The sequence below is a fragment of the Opisthorchis viverrini genome, assembly GCF_000715545.1.
Source record: "Opisthorchis viverrini unplaced genomic scaffold opera_v5_14, whole genome shotgun sequence".
In the NCBI taxonomy this organism is placed as follows: Eukaryota; Metazoa; Platyhelminthes; class Trematoda; order Opisthorchiida; family Opisthorchiidae; genus Opisthorchis; species Opisthorchis viverrini.
In genome coordinates, this window is record NW_008751670.1 from 1,641,709 (window position 1) to 1,669,173 (window position 27,465).

Sequence of the window (27,465 nt, forward strand, 5' to 3'; positions counted from 1 at the left end):
CATATATAGTTTAAGTCAGTTCTGCATCACTGTTTACTTATGAAAAAAGATTAGGTGATGAGACAGATAACCTCCTGATGTTTGCGAATTAATAAGAATCCACTTGAGGTTCACACTATGGCAATCTGTTTCTGGAAGGATGTTTTGGACGACATCTATGTGACCGTCTTTTAAGCTTGCAAAAGGAGCACAATGGTATATTCAGGTTTTTCCAACTAAAGTCAATCGCATCAGAAATACTTCGAAAACGAATAGGAAGGCGCATCGAGAGTTAGATACATCGTATCAGACAGGGACTGGTCGCATGGGCATACTGCTGAGTGAGGAGTGGACTAACAGAACAAAAAGGTGTCATATGATATGATGGTTTGATTGAGGGAAAGGTGTTGGAAAGGTGGAATAAATTAGGGGAACATTGGTGATGATGTCTGGAGTAGTAGATAATAGCCACGTTCTTTTAACCTAAGCCACTTCCTGATTTCTGTAAACCCAAATAAAACAATGGGTGGGACAGAAAACCAAGGTCAAACTTGTACATTTGGACTAAGCATGTCTGTTCAACCGCTTGCGTTGAACACAGAATACAACCCAGGGAGAAGCTTAGCCATTTCTACAGTCACTCCTGTCACAGTCAGGAATAGAATATCTAGCTGCCCCCAAACAGTGCCTTTGTGTGGAATTAGTTGGAAAGAATTCCACACCGCCTCTCTGAACGAGCTCTAACACAAGGTCAAACCTCCCAGAGAGTAGCAGTTTGATTGAACTTTCTGTTCTCGACCCGTGTTCTCTGTTCATCGCTGTGTTTCTCTATGCGCCTCATCATTTCGGGTTGAAAACCGTATCAGCACCCAAGCACAGTACCACGGCATACGTTATCTTGATTTTGTGCTAAAGGAAGTTTCGGCCAGGGAATCCACCCTACTGTGTACCACCACCTTGGCTGCGTACAAGACAACCTACTCACTAGGGGTCAGATAGTAGTGCAAATCGTGTTGAGATGGAGGTCGAACCACGAGACCCAGGTTGGCATGTTTCTTGTGTCTATCATCTGGTTACCAGTGATTTGGGATTGTCACAGCCTGGCCCGTGATCCTCATCCGACCTTCATACTCCATCCTTAAAGCCAGATGTGGCGTGCTTTTGCGGTTGGTATGCACAATCAGATACCACCATTCCCAAATACATCTTATTCTGATCCATAACGAGGTTTGTTTTACTGTTCATCAGGGATCTACGGATGTCTGTAGAGCAGTGTACTAATGCAACACTTTTCTCACATGGTGCATGCAGCTCGCAAACTCAGGCAGATTAATTCGCATGCATTGTCTGCTGTGTCTTGTTTTGGTCGTTGCTTCAACAAAACACAAAGTCTAACTAACCGCTTCAATTTCTATCCAAAAAAGAGGTCAACAAAACAATATCTTATTCAGAGAGCCATACGAAGGGCGCCGTTGTAGCACCACCTTGAAGCTAGCACCTTAGTACGTCGGCGTTTTTCTGACTACTGACAAATCAACAGTAGGAAAAAACGGTGTTCAACTGCAGTCGGCTTGTTTCAAATGTCTACCCGTTCTCGAGAAATGCACTCATTTGCAAATCAATTTTGTTTTTACGGGAGACTCAAATGAATCTCTCGTTTATGATGTTCTTCAACTGACAGACACACAGACCGCCTCATGTTTCAGTTGGTACGATATTCGAGGTATCTCGGCATATTTTCATAAAGGAAACTACTCATTAGAAGGCATAAGCATCGACAGTAGTGGAGAGAGGGGACTTCCAGAAGTAGAGTAAGATAAGAATTGGGGTATTCTATCTTTGAAGAATAACTTGATAACAATTTTGGCTCAAGTAGGACTTGTTTCTGTTCGATAGGGTCCTTAGTCCTCACGAGTCGTCATTGTAAGGTGTTATCAATGCGGAAGAATGTTCTAATATCATGATTTCGAAATCTTTCGAATGGCTTCTAAAATGTCATTTCAGTGGGATATTTCCAAGGCGACCACCGGGTTTTCGTTCCCCTACCTCACCGTTCCGAGTTGGGTTCTCTCCAGCTATTGGGCGATCAATTTTATAGAGTATCTATTTTGCCGTAATACTCTACTGAATCGCTACTACTAAGCAGGCAGAACGGTCTTTGATCACACGACAAAATGTGTTGCGGTGGCAACAATTAAAGACCCATTTCCACCACGCGCCAAATCCAACGTTCCCTACTGAATCAGACGTCTACCTAGGTAGAATGGAATGGCAATTAGACTGAGGGTGGAGGGGAACTTGCCGTTGGGGTTACGACAGGAGTTAGATGCATCAGTTACATCAGTGCAACATCAAAGTCAAAAAGGACCATAGACTACATTGTCGACCTTGGCAACTGCATGATTGAGAGCCAGCATCACAACGATCCAGCGACTGCATTTGGATATCGTGTTCACCGCAGAAACTAGAAGAGTTTTGGAGTTTGATGAGGCCATTGCTATTCGTAACTGGAAGCCGGATTTGTGTAGGCGGGAATAGCTTTTTCGGCGCATGAGAGCTATCGTGGTAACCTGCGAGCCTTGGATGTTTTTCTTTTAGTGTATTTATTATCGTAATGTTAGACAGCAAAATAGATCCGGACCATCGTGAAAAACTGCGCTGCTTTCTTTTATTATGAAAAGTGTTTCAAAAAAGCTGTTTTTTAGTTGACAGGTCCTCCATTAAAGAAAACCTTCATCAGTCGGTAGAATATTTGTTCAAAGCGTGGGGTGGACTGGTGTGTACTCAAGCTCAGAAGAGTGCATCGACGGTGTTTGCACCCAGCTTTTGGGGTGGTAGCTAAGAGCATATGGGCCCACAACGTTTAGATTGTAGCGTTATTGCAAAACATGCCAGCTCATGCACTCATTTGAATTTATTATGGAGCACAGCTGATTGGACCGTCTGCCACCACATGACTAATCACGTGGCAGGCTAGACTGGTTTCCTAGACTTGATGTCCGAACTAGGGCTTAGTAGATCTGTCATGAATGATTGCATGCTGAATTGGATTGATGGAGATAATAGAAACAGAACACTCTATTGCTGCATACCTGAGTACAGGACAGTCCTGTAGCCTTAGCCAACGCAAACTTCTCTTCCGGATTAGGGTACTTGTTTTCGAGAAAGTACTGTTGTAGAATATGCCGAACACTCTGTTTGAAGCAGTAAACAGTCTCTTCCCCATCCCAAATGGTCCTCGGCAACGGATGACGTCGACGAAGTCTGTATTTTTCCACAGCACCCAACTTTTTGCCTCTTCTGCGTTCAGTTTGAGCATAGTGCGTTTGATACCACAGTTGTTGCAGTAGAGGTTGATGCCATGTGCTGAACTGAATGTGTCTGAGAATGTGAAGGACGGTTTCGTAGCTGGAATTTTCGAAAGCCACAAAACACACAGCTTTCAGGATTGACTGCTCAGCCGGAGTGGGTTCGTCATGGTTGTCGGAGGCCGAAAGAAATGGCCAATCAACTGGAAAGGACTGTAGGAGCTGTTCCAGTTTCAGCATGTTGCTTTCTCGAAAAAGAACCTCGCAGATACAGGCAACCTGATCCATTGGAACAAAATGATGGTGGGGAGATCAACACTGATGCCAATTTATAATTCTATCTCTAAAAATAGGTTTATGAGAGGGCGGTCTTAGAGTCACAACTGTTTATCTGTATACTTCTTCGTATCTAACCATAAAAGGTCTCTGTTCAATACCTAGAGCCAGCTTTGCACACCGGAGTCCCTGGACCAAATGATCAAATTCTCTTGTAAGCCTATAAATGCTGTATCCCGGAGACATGATTTTCAAAGCCTTTAAGGGTAATTTATAGTAAGCTATTCCGCCCGCTGAACCGTCCTTTTACTGCCTAGAATGAATAAGCATACTTTAGTCTACCAAACGAAGCATCCCATCAGTCTGTGTCTACCGGATATCTTGGGAACCAAAAGCCGGCTTATGTGCTTAAGATGCTCCCACCCACTAAGTGATTAAAATCCGTTGGTTTTGCACACCAGCCGACCGGATCGCCTTATCCAAACAGGGATTTCCTAACACTTGAAGCAACCAACGTCGTACAAGAAGTGTAAAATTGCAAAATTCACCGTATAAGCATATATATTAGGGCAGTTCATTCTCACTGGGTTTCAAGCGAACTTTCAGCATTATTTCAGGGCTAGGGTCTAGACGTCTAAACGTAAAAATGTACACAAGTTGCCCGTGAACTCTTCTAGATAAAATATGAGTCGACGAATTCTTCTCATATGTCCAGATCCGCATAACCAATTAGATTTCACATCGAAAGCGTGAGTTCAAAATACTTCAGGGGTTGGTTCGTGTCTAATTGATTCAACCGCGTTGGTACCGATTGAAACATGATGCGGCCTGGAGCAGCACATTCACTTGCTTAGAAACATTGTTCAGCTGTTGCACCCTTTCGGTGCCTAACTGCCATGCTACCCGAAGGTTACACGAGGGCTGGGATACTGTCAGGTTGCCCACGCCTGGACAGGAGAAGTCGAGAAGCAGAGGTCGGGTTCGAACCACAGACCTTCCGGTCAGTAAACTTGCGCTCTAACCACTTGAGCCATCTCGCTCCCCTTAGAAACATCACAAACGAGGGATCCAGGAGTGTCTCTCGCAAATCCAAGTATGTTTGCAACTGAGTGTGTTTCGCTAAATTCCGTGCGATTTGGATTCAAGTAGAACATAAGGTTGGCGGAAACTTGGGGACTGCGCATACCTGATGAGCCTGAAGTGGAAGGGCGAAACCGGTCGTGGCCTGTCGAAGAATTTTCAGCAACCTTATGAATGGTGTATTACGTCTTAATCAACTTACTTTTTCACAGTTCTCTTTCTTCTATTACGACCTTGGAGTGTACATTAACAGTCTTGGTGGTAGCCATGATAACAAAAGACCAGCAGTTATCACCATGATGGGGTGATTAGTGTCCATTTTATTATCACACCTTGAGCCCACCCCTCAATTTGTAGTCCAGATGGCCACCGTAGCAACAGAAAATTGTTGTCAGCGTGACGTTGAATCGTAAAAGCACCCTGCGCAAGTTGATGGTGCAACCCCACCCTCACCTAAACATCAGTTGTTAAGTCTTAATCACTTACTTTTTCACAGTTCTCTTTCTTCTATTACGACCTTGGAGTGTACATTAACAGTCTTGGTGGTAGCCATGATAACAAAAGACCAGCAGTTATCACCATGATGGGGTGATTAGTGTCCATTTTTATTATCACACCTTGAGCCCACCCCTCAATTTGTAGTCCAGATGGCCACCGTAGCAACAGAAAATTGTTGTCAGCGTGACGTTGAATCGTAAAAGCACCCTGCGCAAGTTGATGGTGCAACCCCACCCTCACCTAAACATCAGTTGTTAATGGTTTTTCGCACATCTCTCTGACTCACGCCAAGTTGTTTGAACGGGCGATCTTCAATCAGTTTGTTGGTCGAAACACACTGTCACAAGGTAGTAGCTAAAAACGGCGGTCACCCACCTTCCATATTCATCACCAAAATCAAATGTGACAACCAAATGCGCTCGTCGTTGAATAAGCTAAAATGACAGTTCGACATTGGGACAAACGTAAAAGTTGTCTCTGATTGGACGATGCGCGGTCGATTATGCCTTGCCCTGTCTCAAATAAACAACGAAACGCAAGGGTTTGTTGTAAACTTCGGGTGATCTAATTTCCTTTCCCATTTACTCGAAAATATAAAGAGCAGGATGGATTTGTGATGGACTACTCATAAGGTTGCTGAAAATTCGTCAACAGGCCACGACCGGTTTCGCCCTTCCGCTTCACTCTCATCAGATAGGCGCAGTCCCCGAGTTTCCGTCAACCTTATGATCTACTTGAACCCAAATTGCACTGTTTTCGAGAAATACACTCATCTGCAAATCGATTTGATCCTTTCGAGAGACTCACCCGGAACCCAGCTGAATCTCTCGTTTATGATGTTCTCAGGCAACTGAATGTGCTGCACCAGGCCGCCTCATGTTTCAGTCGCTACGATATTCGAGATATGGTGACACATGTATATTCGTGACTTGGGCTGTCTGAGGTTTCCCACCGATGACCGTCGCAACACGAATAGCATTTTGAGGAACGGCCAAAGCGTTTGAACTTTTCCTGCCCAACCATAGAAGGGAGTGAGATTGTCCTATCTTACTGCAACAAACTTCGCTTAATATTACTTTGCAAATGACTGATAGTTCCAACTCCGGAAAATGTTCTATCTAAGCTATTTGATTACTTATCTCATTGGTTTTCCGTGGATCAACGACGGAATAACTTCAAATGGTTGCATTTTACCCGTTCGGGAAATAATCCCCAGTTCCTTTTCTGTGGCTAGCTGCAATGCTGTCCGAAAATAAAGATGCGGGGCTGAGATACTGTCCTGTTAGCCAAGTCTAGACAAGAGCAGTCGATATGTTAGGGCTGGGTTCTAATCACTGACCTTCGTGTCGGTATGCTCGCACCTTAAGCACTTCGAGCTACACTCCGTCGAGTGGCGCCATTTTAATAAAGAATGCACAGCGTTGCTAAAATACGGTTTCCGTAGGTATGGTAAGGCACTTGAAGTTGAAAGTAAAACAAGTTTTCAAGGGTCTGAAATATGCAGTCCGTTGTGTTTAAATAACGGGCTATCAGTGGGCCTTCATCTCGTTTTGTGGCAAGTTGAGAGTTGCTCTGGTTAGATCACAATCACCTCCGCTATTGCGAGAAGTTCCTGAAGGATGCCCCAAAGGACAGAGCGCCACTTTGTGAATTATCAGTGCTGGTCTGCTTATTCGTTCCCCAATGCTTTGCCACCGACGTAGATCGTAGTGATCTTTGCTGTCTCCAGGGATCCATTACCCAAGATCGAAACCGGACGGACACATGACGAGTGAGACGCTGCTTGTGTAATCCGGACAAAGAGCTCGGCATAGCGCTGTATAGTGCATCTTCAAGTCACACTGACTTTGCCCTCCAAAGCGTACTCAGAAAAACAGAAACGAAGATAGTTCGAACATTCTAATCCTACTTTGTCCTTTTTTCGACCAATCATCCCTCTACTGACGATTCTAGCTTTTAACTGATAAACGCTCAATGTGGAACCATTATTTAGGCGCAATAGACTAGAGACATTTAAAATCTTGCTTATCGCTGCCTGTTAAAACCATACGTTTTCAACTCTGTGTTCATAATTACAGTTGTTCTATTGTTCAGTAAGAATGCCTGTCCTGAAAAGAGGTAATCTGGTCCATAACTGTTCGGATACAGTTAATTAGTCCCACTGGCATTTCTGCGACACTACTAATACGCAGAGCAATCAGTCCAGCCGGAACGGAAGACAGCATTATATATATATATTTTTTTTGAAAAAAACGTCAAGAACACCCGCTTGCAAAATTTTTGTTTTTGCTGCATTCGAGAGAATCCTGCATTAGCGACAGAGAACCGGCACGCGAAGAAATTTTCCACGGCAAATGCCAATGCATTTTTGTTTGAAAATTAGGTTTTGAACTGAAATCATCAAGTCCTAAGCCCTAACATCCTTTCACATGGCTACAGAGAAGATTTTGTGTTGGTGTCAGCCGATCTAAGTTGATATTCAGGCACACTCGCCCAGGTGTCCCTGTCAGTTCCTAGATTAGCAGATATAGCTAGGTTTATTCGCATTAAGGTCAAGCTATCAAGATTCTGTCAGTGAATTCTTGTCAGAAGTGAACAAAATCATAGAAAGCAGGTTTCAGGCATCCGTGGTTCTATCTGACTAAAAAGTCCTGACAGGCGGGGCAATCGACTGACACAACCAGGACAGTTACTGGGCTGTCGTTCCAGGCATAGGGCAAATCAATGACATCGTTGAAGGCTGAACAACATCACCTGTTCAAAGGTGTTGATTCGGGTGTCTCCAGCTTGCGGTGATGGAGTAGTGGTAACACGCCCGCTTCACATGTCAGATGCCCGGAGTTCGAACTCTGACACTGTGAACGATATTCACTGCTGATGCTCTCTGACGACAGCGAATCCTGGGTTCAGTGATTCCGCCCTTTTGGTTGCATCAGGACAGGGGTAGGACTGTTCAAACGGTATTGATTTGAAAGCGAATCCTACTGATCCTGAAACCAACTTATATCAAGCCACAAAAAGGCTGCACAAAGTATCCGTAAAAAAGTATACTGTAAGAGAAATTCCCTCGTGAAATTTCATTCCAATGGTTTCATTGATTGTGAGGCCGCGAACTTGGTTTGTACTGACAGACTTTTGCATAGAAATGTACGGTTAGATCCGTGTGTAAAAGCCCTGTTGTCTCAATGTTCGCTTCTGTCACTAAGAGCTTAACAAGAACAAGTTGATGTATAAAAATGAATATTCAAGAACCGAAAAATGATGTACAAGGAGGACGTAAGTTTAGTTTGAGGTCTTGCCTCAGGCTACAAGACGTTTTGAAGTGAACCAAGAAAACTGGCAATTGAACAGTAAATGAAATAAGAGTGGGAACATTAAAAAAATGAACAAGATTAGAAAAAGCACTGCGAGACACCCAGCCTGGCGGAGTTTTGTGCTGCAAAGGATAGTTTTCTAACATTGATTTGATAGATGCAGACAATAGGATGTAGGAAACTCAACTACGTCCGTACTTCTAGCTGTTGTCATCAGGATATCCATTTTAACAGTGATCAGGGGACACTGATAAACACAGATTGGCAGTGAGGAAAGTGTTTTACCTGGGAGTTGAACTGAAGTTTAGTTTAGGCTGTCAGAAGTTTATCTGGTTATCTAAACTGAAGAAGATCGGACTCTGAAGAAGAAAGCCGAACAATGTGTGTGTGATGGGTTTTGTATGGCGAGCAGCCCGCTGAGAAGGCAAGATGGTGGAATGGTATCTGGGATTACACAAGTGTTACGGAGAAAAGGAGACCATGGCTGTCTTCCTTGTTTCATATACTATGAGTGAAACAGAAAATAATACTTGCCAGGTGGGGAACATGAAAAGAACACCTGGTAGATGACAGTTTACTCAGCAGGATATCGGTAGCTACAAATCTAAAAGTGAGCGAGAATCAACACAAAACGCGTTGCCTTTCTTGAGATAGAGCAATCTCCTTCACTAGATAAGCTATGGCGTCTAAGTGGCTGCAGTTGTTTCTTACAGAAAACGCGAGCTTTGATGAAATGTCAAAATAGCTTGTTGGTCATGAGTCTAGTGGTAACTAGAGAGAGGACGGTCGGAAGATGTTAACCCTCAGCCCTGGGGACATGTGAGATGCAGATAATCCTACACCTTTCGGTTGTAAATGAAGCACATCATTATCATCATCATCGTCATCAACATCATCATCATCATCGCCATCGTCATCATCACCATCGTCATCATCATGGTTGGTTGACCAAGTATTGCAGGTGTGGAAGTTTAAAACTCTTAAGCCAAGGTTCCTTATGTTAACTGCTATGATGAAAAGGCCATCATCGGTACTGAGTACAAAGTTGGAACGAGATTTTTTCGAAAGTTCACAGGTTATGTCGATGGATGAGGAATGGAGCTCAAGACAACAGAAAGGCATTCAAAAATAAAAACAAGCTGGTTAAATCGAAGGCCAATCAGAGTGCACGAACGCTAGGGACCGTCGTCGTGATTTTCCGCTCTCTTCACGTGACCAAACGTAGGCCTTTGAAAGCATAAAACATTTACCGGCTCTAAAACAGAGTCGATGCGTTGCTTTGACGGTGGGACATATCAGCAGGATCACCTCAAGGTAATGAAGCTCACAGAAAACTGACACCAGGCTGAGAGATAGGATAATTAGGACGGGTCTCTCTAATATAGGCACCCATGATAACCCTAAATGGTTCAGTCAAACAAAGGTTTCAGTTTATTTTCTCAAAAACTGGAAACATACGAACGATTGACTTCAATCTTTTGTGAACAGCAATTAAGATGACTTCATCGACACAAAATACGAGCGTTGTTACTACCATAGCTAGGCAAGACCACGACAAAGCGGACAGTAATCCGAGTTGAAGTGGTCGATTAAAAGATGTGGTTGGCATTCAGTAGCGGGTCAGTAATTTTAAAACACTAGTTTTTAGGAGCGGTAGGATTGCAGAATATCTCCAGTGAAGTCATCAAATGGGAGAGCCCACCAGATGTGTGTTCGAATCGCCGCAGGAAAGTGTAAAAGAACCCCACGTGGATACCAACGGCGAACAGTCAGTGGGCTTTTTGGAGGAATAATTGAGGTTGGGACTCCATATTGGTTCGGTTATGGGTAGGAGTAAGTTCAAAAATATAGCGGCATCAAGTATGGAATCACCGATCAGTATCTGGTATTGTCTGCGTTATTAGAGCTAGTTATCTGTAACTATCCGAACTCTTGGGGTGCTTTTTCTTGATAAAACGTCAAACATGAGAAGCGTGAGAATCGACCAAGTGGTAACTGTGATGAGTCTGGCCGCTAAACAATAGGACCATTGCTTTTATTCTGTTGTACTGTCGTAGTAAATCAATCTTCTGCAAGACATCAGTCATTTTCTCGATTGTTGCTGTACTTTTGAAGGTCATTCCACCTTACCATCACACATCCAACATAAACCAATTTTTACGCAGGGCAAACAGTGAACGCCATAATCTATCATGTGACACCCTTGCGTGCTAGCCGCAACTCGCTTACCAGCGACTTACGGTAAGTAGTGTACAGTGATAAATTTATTTACCGGTTATCTCCCGATTTCTTAACTCATTATGAAGAGGAAGATGGAACTTGAATCAGCGTATAATGTTCGAATAAAATCTGTCTAGAGGTAAGCACAACGAAACACCTGGTGGATGAGGGGGTTGAGCACGGTTGTATGAGCTGAGGATCTGTGGTAAATGATTGTTGGTCGTTTCTTCGTTGACCTGGACAATTTGACTGCAAACATTTCATCGCCAATCAAATTGTCCAGCTTGGTGAAAAAATTAAAACCGTCCAGCTGCAACACCCTTCGGTGCCTAGCTGCCATGCCACCTGAAGGAAGCACGAGGGCTGGGATACTGTCAGGTTGCCCAAGCCTAGACAGGGGAAGTCGAGTGGCAGAGGTCGGGTTCGAACCACGGACTATCCAGTCAGTAAATTCGAGCTATAACCACTTGAGCCTTCTCGCCCCTCCAGCTTGGTGAACGAACCAACAATCATCTATGCCAAACCTGAGCTACCGACATTTTTCACAATAGCAAACTGAGGTAGCATTATGTTGAATCGAATTATTTCCCAAATAAGACTTGCTCACAAGTTTTCCTACTGTTTCCGAAGCATTTATTCACTCCGATGTTTTGATGCACGCTACAAAGGGGAGTTTTATGGTACTTAACGGTAGCGTGCTGTCAGATGACAATGAAATACTGTAAACTCACCCGATTGTTTCTAAAGCCCAGATAGTCATTGTTCCATTGCAGGAAACAAAGCTTGGCAACAGTAAACGAAACCAAACAATATCAGGTCGATGACCCAATTTACGACTGATCTGGGGCAAAAGACAACGGTGAGGACAGTAAATTCCTTCCTCATTATTATTGCCTGTGGAAGTCTGCCAACTGTTGGCCACTCTGCAGCATTCTGACGCCTGTTATATTCCTGCAGTTATAGCCGACAACTGAGGGACTCACATGTCCAATCAAATCAAGGGAACAATGTACACAGTTCTGCCTCTCATCTTACGTGGCCCCCCTAATTCATTAACTGATTCATCCGTCCATATGAACCTTACCGTGATCCCCCCGAAGCGGTCTCTTCAGGATGGGAACGTTCCTATCCCGGGGGATCAGGCGATTCGTTCATCTCATATAAAAACTAAACTGGTCATTTTCGTGGGGGAAACTACTCACAAGGTTGCTGAAAACTCTTCGACAGCCCACGACCTGTTTCGCCCTTCCGCTTGAGGTTCATCAGGTAGGCGAAGTCCGCGAGTTTCCGTCAACCTTATGTTCTAGTTGAACCCAAACGGGACTGTTTTCGAGAACAAGACTCATTTGCAAATCAATTTGGTTTTCATGATAGACCCAACTGAATCTCTCGTTTATGATATTCTATTCAGTTGAGTCTTTCGTGAAAACCAAATTGATTTTCAAATGAGTGTATTTCTCGTGAACTGATCTTGATTTGAAATTTAAAGCAAAATCTGTTATCTGTATTTGGGAGTCGAAAGATGCTCTGCGTGTATCAGTCTGTTTGTTACGTACTTACTTGTTTCACAGTGGACAATTGACTTAGGTGGTGCTTGGGGTAAATATTTATCTTTTCCAGCAAACTCGTTAATCTCGCAAAATTTTCTGAACACGTATACACTCTGTTGTCTTCAACTAGTTCACGCCGAGGAAATCGTGCATGGTATACGGTTAAACAGAAATTGTCGAATATAAGTGTTGTCACGAACGAACGTTCTGGTTAATACAGGTCGAGGGATTACAAAACTGGGGACGAACGAGCCATACCATTAAAATAAGAATAAATAATCTGTGGGCGAAAGTGCGAAAACTGAGCTGCCAGTGGTCACGTGAGCTGACCAGTGAGGGGTTAAAGCACGTACGAACACTTTCTGACTGCATAGAATTGGGTTGCGTGAGCGAATCGTGATTGCCTCAGTGGTGATCAGACATTGTTGTTGAACGAATCTTGATGGGTAGATAGGCTCTTGGTGCAGTATTAGCCAGGTAAGTGACCACTGCGCTAGTAAGAGACCTCGATTTGGTAGTGCTCGATTATTTTCTTGTATAAGTGCCTTTTGGTGAATCATATGTTTGCGCTGTACAACAGCTGGTGAGAGAGTAGATTACCATAATTTGATCGTGGACTGACAGTCTATCTTTGAGATGTGGGGGCCATCAGCTGAGTAGTTGTGATCCAGACTTTGAATGAAATTGCCTGAAAGGTTTTCCGAAGTATCGAAATACACTCATTTGCAAACCAGTTTGGTCTTTTGAGGGACTTAACTGGGACCCAGCTAAATCTCTCATTCATGATGTTTTTAAGCAATTTAATGTGCTGCATCAGGCCACCTCATGTTTAATTTGTTACGATATTCGAAATATCGCAATACATGTATAAACGTAATGCATTACTCACAAGGGTGCTGAGAATTTTTCGACAGCCCACAACCGGTTTTGCCCTTTCGCTTCAGGCTCATCAGATAGGCGCAGTCCCCGAGTTTTCGTCAACCGTATGTTCCACTTGAACCTAAACTGGACTGGTTTTGATAAATACAATCGTTTGCATATAAATTTGCGGGTGACTCATATGAATCACGGCTGACTTTCGCTTATGATGCTCTTCTCCAGCTGAATGTGCTGTACCAGGTCTCCTCATGTTTCGGTTGGTGCAATATTCTGGACTGCTTACATGTGAGTATTCATTCTAAGCTGGACTTAACAGGAGAATGGTGTTCACTCTGTCGGCCACAGAGGCCTGATCATAGCTGTAAGCTGGTACCACAGCACGTTCAGGAGGATGCGTAACGTGTTCCTTGTGCAGTACTTTCAATTGAGGAGTATTACAAATGAGAATGAATTCAGTTGAGCCTCATGTTGACATCAACGTAGTTCGCAAATGAGTGCATTTCGCTAATTACTCTATTTTCCTGCCCGGTAGTGTGCGTTTTTCAGATTAAAGTATCACGGCTTCATCGAACAGATTTTGTATGTTAAGGTGCGTGAACATAGCAAGCAAACACGTTTTCGGCGTTATGACACTTGGTTTTTTTTATTACAGACATGTTTCCGAGAATTAAAACAGCTCGAAGACAGCCCATAGCGGCAGGTCAAGCCATCTTCGAAATCAAGTGAGAATACGGACGGCACACTCCAATCTCGTCCTTATTCCTAAGGGCTGTTTTTTATTGTTGGCCTCCCAAAACGATGAACTAAATGCGTTGATGCTCTCATGGTCTACGAAATTGAAAGGGTTCGCCTTCAGCCTTCCTTGTCCGAATGGTGCCAAACTTCACCAGGTCACCTTGATGACAAGCACGGGATGATTCTTTGTCAAATCAAATTGCCAACTGCAACTAATATCAAATGAACTCAATCCAGAAGATAGATATTAGGGTGGCAGGATATGACAAAAAGAACGTTTCCGGTAGCACAATGCAGCTATGTTGTCAAAACAAAGACAATTGGAAAAAGACCATTCGAATGCAGCGAAACAGAGTATTTGAAGCGAGGTTAAACGACCTAATGAACACAACGTAACAGTTTAGAAGTTGACGCGAGGTAATTGCCAATAACTCGAGGTAATAATTAGATGACCAGACCTGGTGGCTGTGACCGTCTTGGTCCAACACGCACGTTACAAAAAGGAATCCCACAAGTGAAGTGCACTGGCCCAGATTTGTCCCCTACTTCTTATGCAAAACAGTTGGTGCCACAAATACTGCCGACCTACTATTCTGGCACATCATCGGGCCTGTTATGTGGGACAATCTTGGCTTGATCGAGAAATTTACCCACTGTGTGAGCGAAACACCAGTCAGTGATGCACGTCGAAGTTATACTAAGCACAGTGGATATTGAAGATAATATGCGGTATGAAACGATGAATCGACTACTCATTTAAGTCCTGATCATTTCCGTAAAAAACGTGTTTGTTTGTGATTCCCAGTCAAGCTCAAATATATCGACCAGCATTCACTTCTTTGTAAGGAGCTGGGTTACAGTGGGTCGATAACCACTATGGATATTCACAGGATTTCACTAATCTGTTCCAACAATCAAATATCTTGGAAATGCGACCTCGATGACGCGAGAAATTCCCGCATATAACTATCAATTTAGTACCACGATGCGGAATGAGGTCGACATGGAAAATAGCGTTCATCCATTGGACGATAAAAAGATCTCTATCGGCGAGAAACTTTGGTAAAAACAAGAGAAAGAGATCAAACGTTTGATAGGCTTGCTGTGGGTGGGCTTGTCGCATTCACCCCTTCTCAATCACGTATTGTAGAGATGAATCTAACATCTCATCATATCACAAAAAGGGAAGCGAAGTAGACTATATGCCAAAGTGTTTCTTAAATTTCCAATAAGTGAGTGAACTCAGTAACACTCAATTTATCATCCAAACGCTAAAGTTCCAGCAGCAATCGGAAGTCTGTAGCAAGCTCTGAGATTTGAGTATTCTCGCCCCTCCTCCCGAATACTTGGCGATCAACTTCCTGTATATACTCATACAGAGTTACTGTGGTAACAAAACCTGTCTAGGAAAAGTTGTCTTTTTTTATTGATTGGCAAGAACAGATAGATTCATTCCCACGGAATATAATCGGAAAAACAAGAAAAGACCTGATACACTCATTTGAAAACTAACTAGGTTGTGACAAGAGTCATTTAGTTGTAGCACCCTTTCGGGGCCCAACTGTCATGCCACCAGAAGCAAGCGCAAGGGTTGGGATACTGTCAACTTGTCTACGCCTAGAGAGGGGAAGTCGAGAGGCAAAGGTTAGGTTCGAACCACGGACCTTTTGATCAGTAAATTTGCGCTCTAGCCAATGAGCCATCTCGCCGTCTGTGGTAACAAGACACTCAACTGAATCCCAGCCGAGTCACCCATTTATGGTATTCTCCAGCTGAAGATGCTGTGCGAAGGCCACCTGATTTTTCAGTTGATACGATATTCGAGATATCGAAGTATATCTTCTTGGTCAACATGCTAATCGCAAGGCTACTGCTCGACAGCCCACGACCGGTTTCACCCTTCTTTGAGCTCATCAGATAAGGATATTGTTTTTCGTTATCGAGCCTGCGTCTGATATGCAATAATCTTAGAGGAGCCTGGGGAGCGGTTTAACTCTTTTGGAAATTTGGGTCGTCGTGCATTCTTTCTTGCTAGTTATAATCACATAACGCATTAGGACAGTCCGATGCAAGAGTCATTGTGCCTAAGTTGTCATCACAGACTGGGTTCGTTTAGAGTTGATTAAAAGGGTGAGCGTTTTAGCTATTATTTACCGGGCTTCGAACCCGCGACCTTGTCGGAGAAAATTCATTTGGCTTCGCAGTTTCAGACTCACTTAAAGTCTGAGTGCGGTTCAAATGTGTGATCCCTGGGGTGACCAGCCATTGACTTAACCAGACGAACTGAAATATATCCATAGATGGATTTGGAATACTCCTTCGGGTAAAGTAATTTTCTTGGGTATCTGTTCAGAAGTTTCTAACAAGCACATCTTTAATTTCAAAAGAGTCCACACACAACTGTTCACCTGACATGTGGTTTGGTAGTTGTTGACTATTCGAACATTTATGTACTGACTGACTTGGATCTTCTAATGAATTTATAGGACCGTGAAGATGAAATATAGAAAAGACTTCCCTCACTCAAGTGGGCGTTTTCTAAAAAGACCCGACAACCAGTGAAGTGTTCATGTAGCAATTCAGTGAACCTCTGCGATGGTCTACGAGCTTGGAACTTGAGTGGGGAAAGTGTGAACGGATCCTGGAAAGCACAGTCATACAGGTCTTTTCGCCCAATGCCTTTCGGATGGAGCTCTATCTTGAAACTGCTAATCAACAACTTCCTGTTGGTCGATTTGATGAATCCCAGTGAGGAAAACAGTTTATCTGGATCTGAGCAGCTTTTTGTAATTTGAACAATAGCTCAAACCACATTCTTGGTCAAACAATGAGACTGGTAATTCGTTCAGTCATAGCTCCCTTCCGGTGCCTAGCTGTTACGCCACCCGAAGGAAACACTATGGATGAAATACTGCTAGGTTGCCAAAGCCTAGACGGAGGAAGTCGAGAAGCAGAGGTCGGGTTCGAACCACGAACCTTCCGGTCAGTATACTGGCGTTCCAACCACTTGGGCTCTAACCATCTCGCCCCTCAACTATATGGATCGGAATAGCCCACTGGTACCCTAACCTAGGTGTGTAATCCTCACTAGGACCAGGATGCACCGGCCTGATTCTGGAATATAGCGACACCTGGTTATTAAGAGGGGCGCACGCTGTACGGTGCGCATACTGTGTTACAGGTTTTATACTGCACTAAAAATGCCATGGTGCCTATTTGAAAAAGTGACACCCAACTTTACAGAGAATATTGCTTACTTGTTCCAAAGTCATTAGGAAACCTTGATGATGATAGGTTTTGTGTAAATCCATGAGGATTTGACAGAATCTGGGGACGACGCTGCAAGTTGTACCGGATATATCCAGTTATTTTGGTTTTACTACCAACAGTGGCCTGGTGATGCTATGTCGCTGATAGTGTTGAATGAAGCATTAGTGTTTCACTTAGAGAGAGAGAGGGGGGGGGGGGGTGAACAGTCTGTTTTTCCGCCCGATGGGCGGAGTTTGGCGCGGAACTGTTTTGACCAGAGATTTGTCTGTCTTGATGGCTGACCAATCATCTGACGACGGGAATGTCAAACACTTCAACAGGGAGGTGGAAAACAGCAGGCAGTCCAAAATGTAACACTCCTCCCTCGTAAACACCAGGGTGTTATCCATCAAACAGCGACGCTGCTCCGAAGGACAATCATAGTCGAATCCCAAGCTCCTGAAAATTGGTCAGATCCGACAGTATTTGCTGCCGTCACGAGTTTTTCGTGAAGAGAAAATATGTCATTCATTTTAATGTTCGCTCACACCAAGACATCAGGTTCTCGTCTTTTACCTTTGGATTTTTTGTTTCCAGGTATATTTACAACATATTCTAATCGATAGACGCCATACTACCATGGAACACCTGCATAGGCGGGGCGCAACCTTAGGTGGCAGAGGAGAGATCATTTTCCCAGAGTGCACCCAGAAATCCGGAAAATAGACTTCACGTTCTAACCTAAAAGGAGCGATTGTGATTGCCCCGTTATACACTACGTGCGTCATTTGCCAAAAGGTCATATACCTGCGATTCAGTATCCGATATACACTGTTCACAGAAAGCAATCAGCTAAAACATGGTCGAAGACATGACACATCCTTGTGAGTCAAGTGACCGCCCTTAGAGAATTCAAAAGTGAGTTCGCCATATGCCTCAATCGCACAGTCCAGGCTGGTTTCTGAGCACTGTAACATCGTGTCATCATAGTGCATTTATTCATTTGAGGTTATCTTCAGATCACAAGACCGCATGAGAATGATATATCGAGTCCGAAATCGGTCTTCACTGGTCCTCGAATTATGGTAACAACTGAGCTCACCTATCAACACCACTCTGGCGTCCAGGCGCCCCAAGACCGTATGAACATCGTGGTGGCTCGCTTGTGACTTAAAGATAATTTGGTATCAAACTTAAGTTGTCCAAGAGGTATTCATGCGGTGTTGGAGGGCCCGCATGAAATCCGGGAAGCTATGCACCCCTCAGGACATCTCGCTCTTAGTGTTGCGTCATCTTTAGATTGTGTAAGTGGGTATCTTGAGTTTTATGTCAGGTGACCTTAATAAAAAATCTGGGAACTTGCTAACGTGAAGAAGAGTGAAAATAAAGGCACTCAGTGTTCTAGTCTTTGCTTGTGGTAGTTGTTCAGTTTTGTTTTTAACTTTCATGATCACTCGCTCACAGAAACCGGAATGGTCATAGAATTGTCGTCCATTTTGATATTTTCCCGTATCAATTTCTCACCTGTCGGCATACCAGCAGGAAGTTATATCATTTTGTTCCTGTCAAACGTAAAATACCGGTCGCTACATTGTTGGAATGAGTAGTAGAACAGGGCATTGACCTCAAAGTGTCAGTCAGATGTGCGAGAATATCACACTAGATGGAAGGTGTGTCACATGGACCATGATTGGATGCCCATCTGGTATTGTCGCAGCTCAAACAACCTTGTACCGCAAGTACAGATAACCTTTGGAATGTTTTTTTTTTCATGCCAAGCCTCAGCGCAAAAGTTCAGGTCATCGTTTGGGGATAGGGAATCGGCAGAGTGTGTGTGGGTTGGCTTTGGAGGTGGTGTACAACCCACCCCCCAAGAACGACCTATCCGCAAATTCATTCCTTACTCGGAAACGCCAAAACTATTCGCCAATCATAGCTGAGTGCGAAAATACTTTTGGACAATGGCCAAAGGAGGAGCAAAAAGCCACTTACCTATTTGATGTCCTGTGTTTGATGGATTACCATCAAGTCGTAAGGCTGGGAGGAATATTGGAATTTTTTTTTCATGCCAAGCCTCAGCGCAAAAGTTCAGGTCATCGTTTGGGGATAGGGAATCGGCAGAGTGTGTGTGGGTTGGCTTTGGAGGTGGTGTACAACCCACCCCCCAAGAACGACCTATCCGCAAATTCATTCCTTACTCGGAAACGCCAAAACTATTCGCCAATCATAGCTGAGTGCGAAAATACTTTTGGACAATGGCCAAAGGAGGAGCAAAAAGCCACTTACCTATTTGATGTCCTGTGTTTGATGGATTACCATCAAGTCGTAAGGCTGGGAGGAATATCCATGATTAGCAAAGTAGTCTTGATTCTCTCCATAAATGACTACTGTTGAGCGGTCAATGGATTCCTTGGCCTGGACGTTACCACCTGCATTTCTAAAAATATAGGCGGCCAAGGGGGTCTTCTTTGAGTCTCGATGTCCCGGTTTTGGCCAAGTGACTTTGCTCTAAATCACTCTCAAGTTATATGGCGTTGAAACAGCTATGATATTTTCAAATCGGTTCCTGAAAAATTCCGCCAGAGAAACCAAGCGACCGTATGGGATGTCAAATGTGGAGTCGATTTTTTTTTGTATGATAATATATTGGGAGACCTCAGATTCCTCACTTCCGTTCTTTGGGATATTGCTACTGCTAATGACGATGAAGAACTTGGAAGCCCTACTCACAAAGTTGCTGAAAACTCTTCGGCAGCCCACGACCGGTTTCGCCCTTCCGCTTCAAGCTCGTCAGGTAGGTGGAGTCCGCGAGTTTCCGTCAACCTTATGTTCTACTTGAACCCAAATCGGACTGTTTTCGAGAAATACACCCATCTGCAACCTTGTGAGTAGTTTCCTTTATGAAAATATACCGCGATATCTAGAATATTGAGCCAACTGAAACATGAGGTGGCCTGTGTGCAGATCATTCAGTTGTAGAATATAATAAAAGAGAGATTTAGTTGAGTCTCTCGTGAAAACCAAATTGATTTGCAAATGAGTGTATTTCTCGAAAATTTGGAATTCCGTTTGTTCCGCTCATATAGGCTATCTGGAAGCTGCCCACAGGCGGAGTGGCTTCTGTCTGCATCTCCCAAGTCAGAATCAAGATTGGCGAAGTGCGACGGGATTCTACCGCGCAATCAACTTCTCACTGAAAACATCAAAAGTGCCTTTGTATATCACTTCATAGTCGCTCGCATGATCACATGGTATTTATTATGACATATCAGCCTTACACACAACTGTAATCTTTCGGTCTCAACACTACAAACACCATTTTTATCTAGTTGGAGGAGAATCTTGAAGGTGCTGTCCAATCATCAGACAGAAATGTTGCTCCAGTATCGACCAATGATATAGTATTATCTAACTTGACCTAAACATGATCAAATTGGTGGTAGCTGCACTCTACGTTCCTCCCGGTGCGTCATTATAGCACAGCAGTCTCGTTTTATTCACTACTCGGGTGTTTTCTTCAAGAACCTTTTCTACCGTTGCTTCCGATTGCGTTACAATGTGTCCTGCTATTATGGATTCTCACAGTTAGAGCTCTAACGGGGGCCTATTCTCCGTCTGGTGGAAATAGGTGGGTATGGCGCTCTTGTGTGTGTTTTGGATATATGGAACTCGACAATATATATTAGATGTTCTTCAGCAAGACAATGAACTAATTATCATTTGTGGTTTCAGTGCAGTTCCAAGACATCTACCGTAGTTTTCTGACACACACCTCGCTACCTCAATGATGACCGTTAAGCGTGCTCGGTGGATCGACAGATTATGAGGTGGGACGTGGGCATATTCCAAATGGCAAAGGCAAAAGGATGAATTCGATCCAGAATATTTGCTTCAGAGTTATGCGAAATTTCGCCCAACTTCTTCCTTCTTCATCTTTTATTCAGCACTCCGAAAAAGTGGGATGCTGCGAGGCATTTGCGAGTGGATCCCGCGAACGAAGAGTTCGTTTCTAACGTTTCTAGTCGTATCACTGTTCTCAGGCACATCAGAACTATTTCGGAAGAAGGTCGAGTGCTCCTATAATAAGTGCCTATTGCCAGGAGACTTGGTGCTGTTGAAAAAATGAACTTAAAGACCAACAGCAGATGGTTCTGTTCAGTGAACTGAAAATAAATACTAGAGGTGCAGAGGACCTGATGTGCCCATCTCTCAAGTATTATGGGACTGGTTGACTACTTCAGTCCATTACAAAACTGATAAATTACCCGGTGGAGTTGATGGATGTCTTAATTTACAGGGCATTAGAAGGCCTCTGTAGCTATGCGCTACGTAGAACGATACTTCGAGCAGCCTGGTCATCTTGTTCTTCCCATTTCTGGTCAGTGCCTTCTATGGAAGGTGATTGTCTTCATATTGGGTATACTTAAGAAAGATCGCGGATTATTAGCCGTATTTACTCGTTTTCCAACACGATTAGTCAGTACATCCACCTGCATCAGTCTCCTATAACGCTGGGCTGTTAGTTTGCATGTTTAGTACAATCGTTTAGCGTATCGTACTCCTGCATCAATCGCTTGGACGACGCACCTGAGGACGCGAGACACGGTACACTTCACTCATGTCTGACGTGGAGTGGTTCGACAACATTTTGAGATTCCACCCGCGTTTTGAGACGACTATGATGTTATCCATTCAAATGAAGACAGAAACATGCTCATTTCAGACAAAAAATGTCTTGCTTCCTAGTTTCCTGCATGTGTTCTTGACTATGATATGTTTCATATACTGTGTAAGTTCCCTGTTCAACTGTAAACCCACACATCTAACCTAGGCATCGTTTGGTCAAGCAGTATTTTTGTTTGAACAATTGGAGTCTGCTTATGAAGAGCTGGGCTATGGTGGCTTTCACATGTAGATCCGAATCAGTCGAGATTCCCTCATGCAAGTGAAGTCAGTCTACACCGAAAGACCAAGGAACACTGCACATTTGTCTGATCAGTAGCGGCGCACAGCTCACTAATCCCTACGGAGACTCAAATCCGTGACCTTCCGGCTCGTAGTTGAAGACGTTACCGCTTGTCCATGAGTGGCTGATCAACAGCGTGCTTGAATCTCACATAGAAGAGAGGCCAGAGGTTCGAAACATCATACAGACCTATGGGATACTCTTAGCTGATGATTCCCAACAAAGCTGAAACAGCTTTACCGTGGTTTTCGGCACAAAAATACCTTCTTTTTGACACACTGTTGCAGTCTGTCAGGACGGGCCCAGACATGGAAAAAGTACATGTGCAGAGAGTGATGCATTTCCAAGGTCGCCATCGGCACGACACGTCCGGAAAGCAGGTGCGTTGGCGGAGCCCACTAAACACGGCTTAGCAACATACAACCAGTGGAGTGGACCTGAAAGTGTTCACGACCGGAACACCGCCATTGGCTGTACAGACCGAGCAAGTGAACGACCATATCTGGCCGTTTAGTCATCCAATATATTTACGCAGAAGCTCTGTATGTTTTGTCCTGACAATACAGCCGTGTCCCGAGTTCTCTGTCTTCTTATCGCGTGGTCTGGCGGGCTCAGTGCAGGCGTAGCCAAAAAGACGGCCACCCACGATACAACAATAAGATGTTACACAGGAATTATATCCATTAAAACTGACTGGTAACGAAACGGGAGCAAATGCTATATATTCGCCACTTCCCATCTGTTGCTTTGCTCGAGAGAATTTCACTCAGGACGTACTCAGTTGGCACCAGATTCTCAGACGTTATCCTTATTTGATCGAAACACTAAGCTGTTACAGAAAAATGGAGTGACCTTGGTAGACGTGTGATATTTTGAATAATAAACTACCAAGCAGTTTCAAATGAGGTCTTTGATTCACAAGTTTGGGATAAATGGATGCTTTTAGAGAGGTGGGACTTCTCTGAGACACCTGCTGTGTGCATAGAGAAGACAGTACCTTCATTCTGTTCTGCCAGAATAAAGGACATAAAACAAATCGGGCATGCGAAGAAAGCAAGAAGCCCCCGTGGGGGACTTTTTGTACACAGCCTTATAAAAGACAGTAGTAGATCGAAAACTGTTTACATAATCCAACCTCAGTCCGAAAGATTAAAAAGAAATGTGATGAATGCTTTCAAAGAAGTTTGTCTTGTACGTAGACAACATCTAAATGTCGTTGGAAGAAGTAGAGTTTCCATCATAAGCGCTTCGCGGTCATCTTCTTTCCATTTACTGGAAATACTGGTCAGTTTGATTTGGTCGCAATAAATTCATGGTTAGATAGGATCAAAGTCCAGCTCTCCTCAGCGTAGAGTGCTAGCCGTGATTGATTAATTGATGGCGTTCTAGGAATCTCAAGTTATTTGACAGAATACACCTCACAATGGCCTGAGTGAAATTCTAGCCTCGGTGCGGTAGCAGTCAAGTGATCGATGAACTGAGATTTCTATTGGATAAGATCAATTCGTTGTCTACATCACGAATTCGTACCCAAACTAATCTGAGCAAATGGTTTCGCTTGGTTTAGGCTCGATTTAACGATTACGAAGCGCTTGATTGTGCAACCTGGCCTAAGGCAGACATCTACTCATCACTCTAGGTAGCCTTACCGATTAATAAATCGAAGCCAGAACGACTGATTCTCAGACTAACACAGTGAATTCCTTTGCGTTCCATCTAAACACGTGAAACAAACACTGTTTTTGAAGCGGAATTATGCTACTCAGTTCAAGTGACTAAAAATGTTTGCCCCAGGATCAGAAATTTGTTTACTTCACCAACTATCACACTGTGGTGTAAAAATAAAGTTCTGAAACCATGACCTCAGGACGGTGCCTTAAATTTGAGGTCAGGGGAACATACGACCGTGTCAAACACGAAGTTTATCCGTCATTTTTATGTCACTGCAAACTAAGGAACAACAATTCACAAACTGACAGGTGCCACGGGTCAAAACAGTGACAAGAACGTTTCTGTACGTGTGACCTTGTTAGGTGCATCCTGAGATCTAGGGTTCGTTATTTTTAGCGAATTAAGATGGGTTGGATAGTAGTGAGGCCTTGAGAAAATAAAAGGGACGAACTTCCATTTAAGTGAAATAAAGATTTTCACCTATTGTGGTGCGTCAGGCCAAGAATTGTTTTGAAGCCAACTGATTGGTCTGAAGACGGGCTATTGTTCACTACAAGTGCTCATAAGGTGAACTTTCACATTAGTAACCTATTAGTACCTACCTGTCCATCAATTTTGGGTGCTAGATTCTGTCCTGGTAACAGAAGGATGTTTCTGACAAATCTGAACCCATTTACTGTCTGAAATTACCCTATTTAGTGATTGGGCACAAAGGCATTTGCTATCTTTAAACTCTCACAATCATCTCACTGCGTTTCTCATTCGTCAGACTACCTGTTTCCTCTCCGTCAAACAACTTAGGCGCCCCAGTGGGCCTTGGTGAAATGGCAGGTAAGTCGTGGCAACAACACTTACTAAACAGGCATTCATTCTCTTCACCGCACTAATCATCTGGGCTTTTGTTAACGGGATAAAGGTATGGTTATGATAGGTTTCGCTAATTAGACCAGTTAAAACAAAGCACAGAAATAACACGCGGAAAAGAAATACAGCACTTGCGTACCAGAACTCAAGTCTGCTGTTGTATGAGCGATGTCAACACTTTGAGTAGTCCAATGTCATTCGGGGAATTTAGAGGCACTGATGTTTTCTGGAGTTATGTATTAAGTGTTATTTGGATACAATTAGGTCTTGCCTGGGATGGAGTAATACTGAAGGAAGGAACGTGCTACATGAGATACTTTTCGTTTCTCGAAACGAATAATTCATTGCTTACAAGAAAAGACAACTCGCGCACTAAACGCTTCATGTAACCAAAATTGTTGGTACACGAATCCGCACGATAGTGAATCTTTCTTGAACCGACGAACAATTAGGCGTGGGTTATGTGCCAGCTAGCACTCACTGGCACATACCGTAAAACGTTTACAGTCATGCGAACATAAAAAATGCAAACGGATACACTTAGTTGAGAGCAGATCGCCTATCCCGAGAGGATGGAACGGTTCAGTGCATCTACAGAGGAGCAAACGCTGGTAAGGGGGTTTGTGCTGGCAAGGTACATCATGATAGGGTCTCGTCTGATGAGTGGATAACACCGATACTAGTCCAGCGAATACGCATGCGCGACAATTTACTGTCCCAGTGAGCAGCAGGACCAGCTGGCAAGTAGGAAACCCAATAGAAGGAAGGGAACAACAAGCGTATATTGCATATCAGGGAAGGTACAATAACGGTTGGTACGTAGGTGGGAACTCTGTCCATACTTAAACTGATTTGCTGGTTTGGTTCTCACGGTAGACTCAATTGAATCTCTCGTTTATGATGTCCTCCAACTGAATGTGCTGCACACAGGCCGCCTCATGATTCAGTTGGCACGATATTCGAGATATCGCACATTCAGTCGAAGAACATCATAAATGGGAGCTTCAATTGAGTCTCCCGTGAAAACCGAATTGATTTGCAAATGAGTGTACTTCTCGACAACAGTCCAATTTGGGTTCAACTAGATCATTAGGTTGACGGAAACTCGGGGACTGCGCCTACCTGATGAGCCCTAAGAAGGGCGAAACCGATCGTGGGCTGTCAAAGAGTTTTCAGCAACCTTGTGAGTAGTTTCCTTTATGATGTGTTGGTTGTTTGACTGGTCGCAACAGCTGATGCGGTCATCAATCTTCTCGCTACATTATCACGCAGTTACAGAAGTTAGAAAATAGGATGACCGGGGACTGACAATGATTGTCATCGCTGAAAGCCACAGCGGTACTTCACTGCCGTAGATGTGCTTATGCAGTTAATGGTTGTGCGTAGGTTGGAATCCATTCAGGACACCCAGACATATATGCAAATATTATATATATATAGTACATACTAGGCAAGCAGTCTCCAAAAAGCCATACCAGTACGTCTCAACATGACAACCTATCCCAGCGTTTTTCATTCTCGAGGTTGCTATTAGATTCACATAGAGTGAACTCACGATCCTTCCATTCCGGGGAGGTCTGCCTAAAAAGGAAGGTTCAATTATCCTAGGTATGTCCCACCTGAACAGAACCACCGATTCGCGTTGGGACACATTAAGGAAAAGATTATCAGGAAGCAAGGAAATGCTCGTGGATTGTTTGCCAACTTAGCGGAATCGGATAGCACCGCCAGACCAAGCACAGAGTCGAACACAGGAATGAAGGCGCTTGCATTTTAAAAAGATTTACAAAACTGTTGCAAGGCAGAAGTCAGCACAACCTCTATTCGGCGTACGGGGTTCCGGGAAGGGCGAAAAAGCCTGGTAGCTGACGTCCAGCATTGTTATGAGGTTTTTGAACAATGGCCAGGAATTTAAACCGTTCACCCATTTGTTCTCCAGTAATCAACATTTCGCATCCAGAAATGAGCTCTTCACGATGCGCTGCTGAGTTACACTGAGAAGCAAGGACCTGTGGATGGTAAGACGAGAAGGCGGGTTGGAGAAATTAAAACAGAAGCAAACCAATTTAGTAAGTGAGCTGTGTGAAGTTGCATAGTGAAAACTTGGAGAGTTGTGTTGTTAGACACCACGGAACCAAACGGGACCTCAATTAACACAAGACTCTTGGCCGCTAACACGGCTGCGGTGGGGATGTCGGCCACCCCTTACGCCACGTAACATGTTCACTTCCGACAAGGCTTTCCACAAGAATTTTTACCAAGTGAATGGAACGAATACATCTATCTACTCTCCAGCTGTACTCACGTTATTTCTAACCTGCCGTTTGAACGTGAACGGCCTTGTCATAGAACAACTCCCGCGGTGACTAAATAATTGACGTACCAGAGTAGCAACATAAAACAGAACCGGACAGCTAAATGAGACAGGTCCCACTGTAACTATATAGCGAGCACTGTCGTCAGAGGCTTGCAAAACCGCTTCACAGAATAGGACTGAGTGAAGCCTCACGCAAAAGTTATCTCTCATCTATGAGACAAGACGCATGGGACCATTGAAATCCGAGTTCGGATGAGTCGATCAGTCCGTGGCAAGGGATGAAACTCGAAAGTTTCACAAAGCGGCTGGTTTTTCCACAACAGTTTCGGCACAATGAGGGACAGTCAGGGCCACGAAACTGAAGATAGCTGAGGGCTTAGGGTACGTGATCCTGAGGGAGGGCTATGCTGTTTGAAAGTATTTCCGGCTTCCCGGTCATCCCTGTTTAGGCTTCGTCAACCTGCGAATACCACAGCCCTCGTAATTCCGTCAGGTTGCACGTCTCGAAGCTTTACTTTTTTGGTGATTGCAAGCAAAGGATCATAGCGCTGTTCCAAAG

The 27,465-nt window shown here is 43.9% G+C and overlaps 2 protein-coding genes across 2 annotated transcripts in view; one reads left to right on the forward strand and one right to left on the reverse strand.

Moving 5' to 3' along the window:
• Positions 1 to 17,947: 17,947 nt before the first annotated feature.
• Positions 17,948 to 25,584, forward strand: T265_01322 (hypothetical protein; the record flags this gene model as incomplete). Its single annotated transcript, XM_009165328.1, has 4 exons — positions 17,948 to 17,972; positions 19,742 to 19,972; positions 22,435 to 22,542; positions 25,466 to 25,584. The coding sequence occupies 4 exons, from the start codon at positions 17,948 to 17,950 to the stop codon at positions 25,582 to 25,584; spliced, it is 483 nt and encodes a 160-aa protein (XP_009163592.1).
• A 748-nt stretch (positions 25,585 to 26,332) lies between these two features.
• Positions 26,333 to 27,465, reverse strand: part of T265_01323 (hypothetical protein) — a gene marked incomplete at both ends in the record, with an annotated part of 56,957 nt that continues 55,824 nt past the window's right edge. The window contains one exon of the mRNA XM_009165329.1: positions 26,333 to 26,598. Within this exon, the coding sequence (XP_009163593.1) occupies positions 26,410 to 26,598 (189 nt within the window). The remainder of the gene's footprint in view (positions 26,599 to 27,465) is intronic.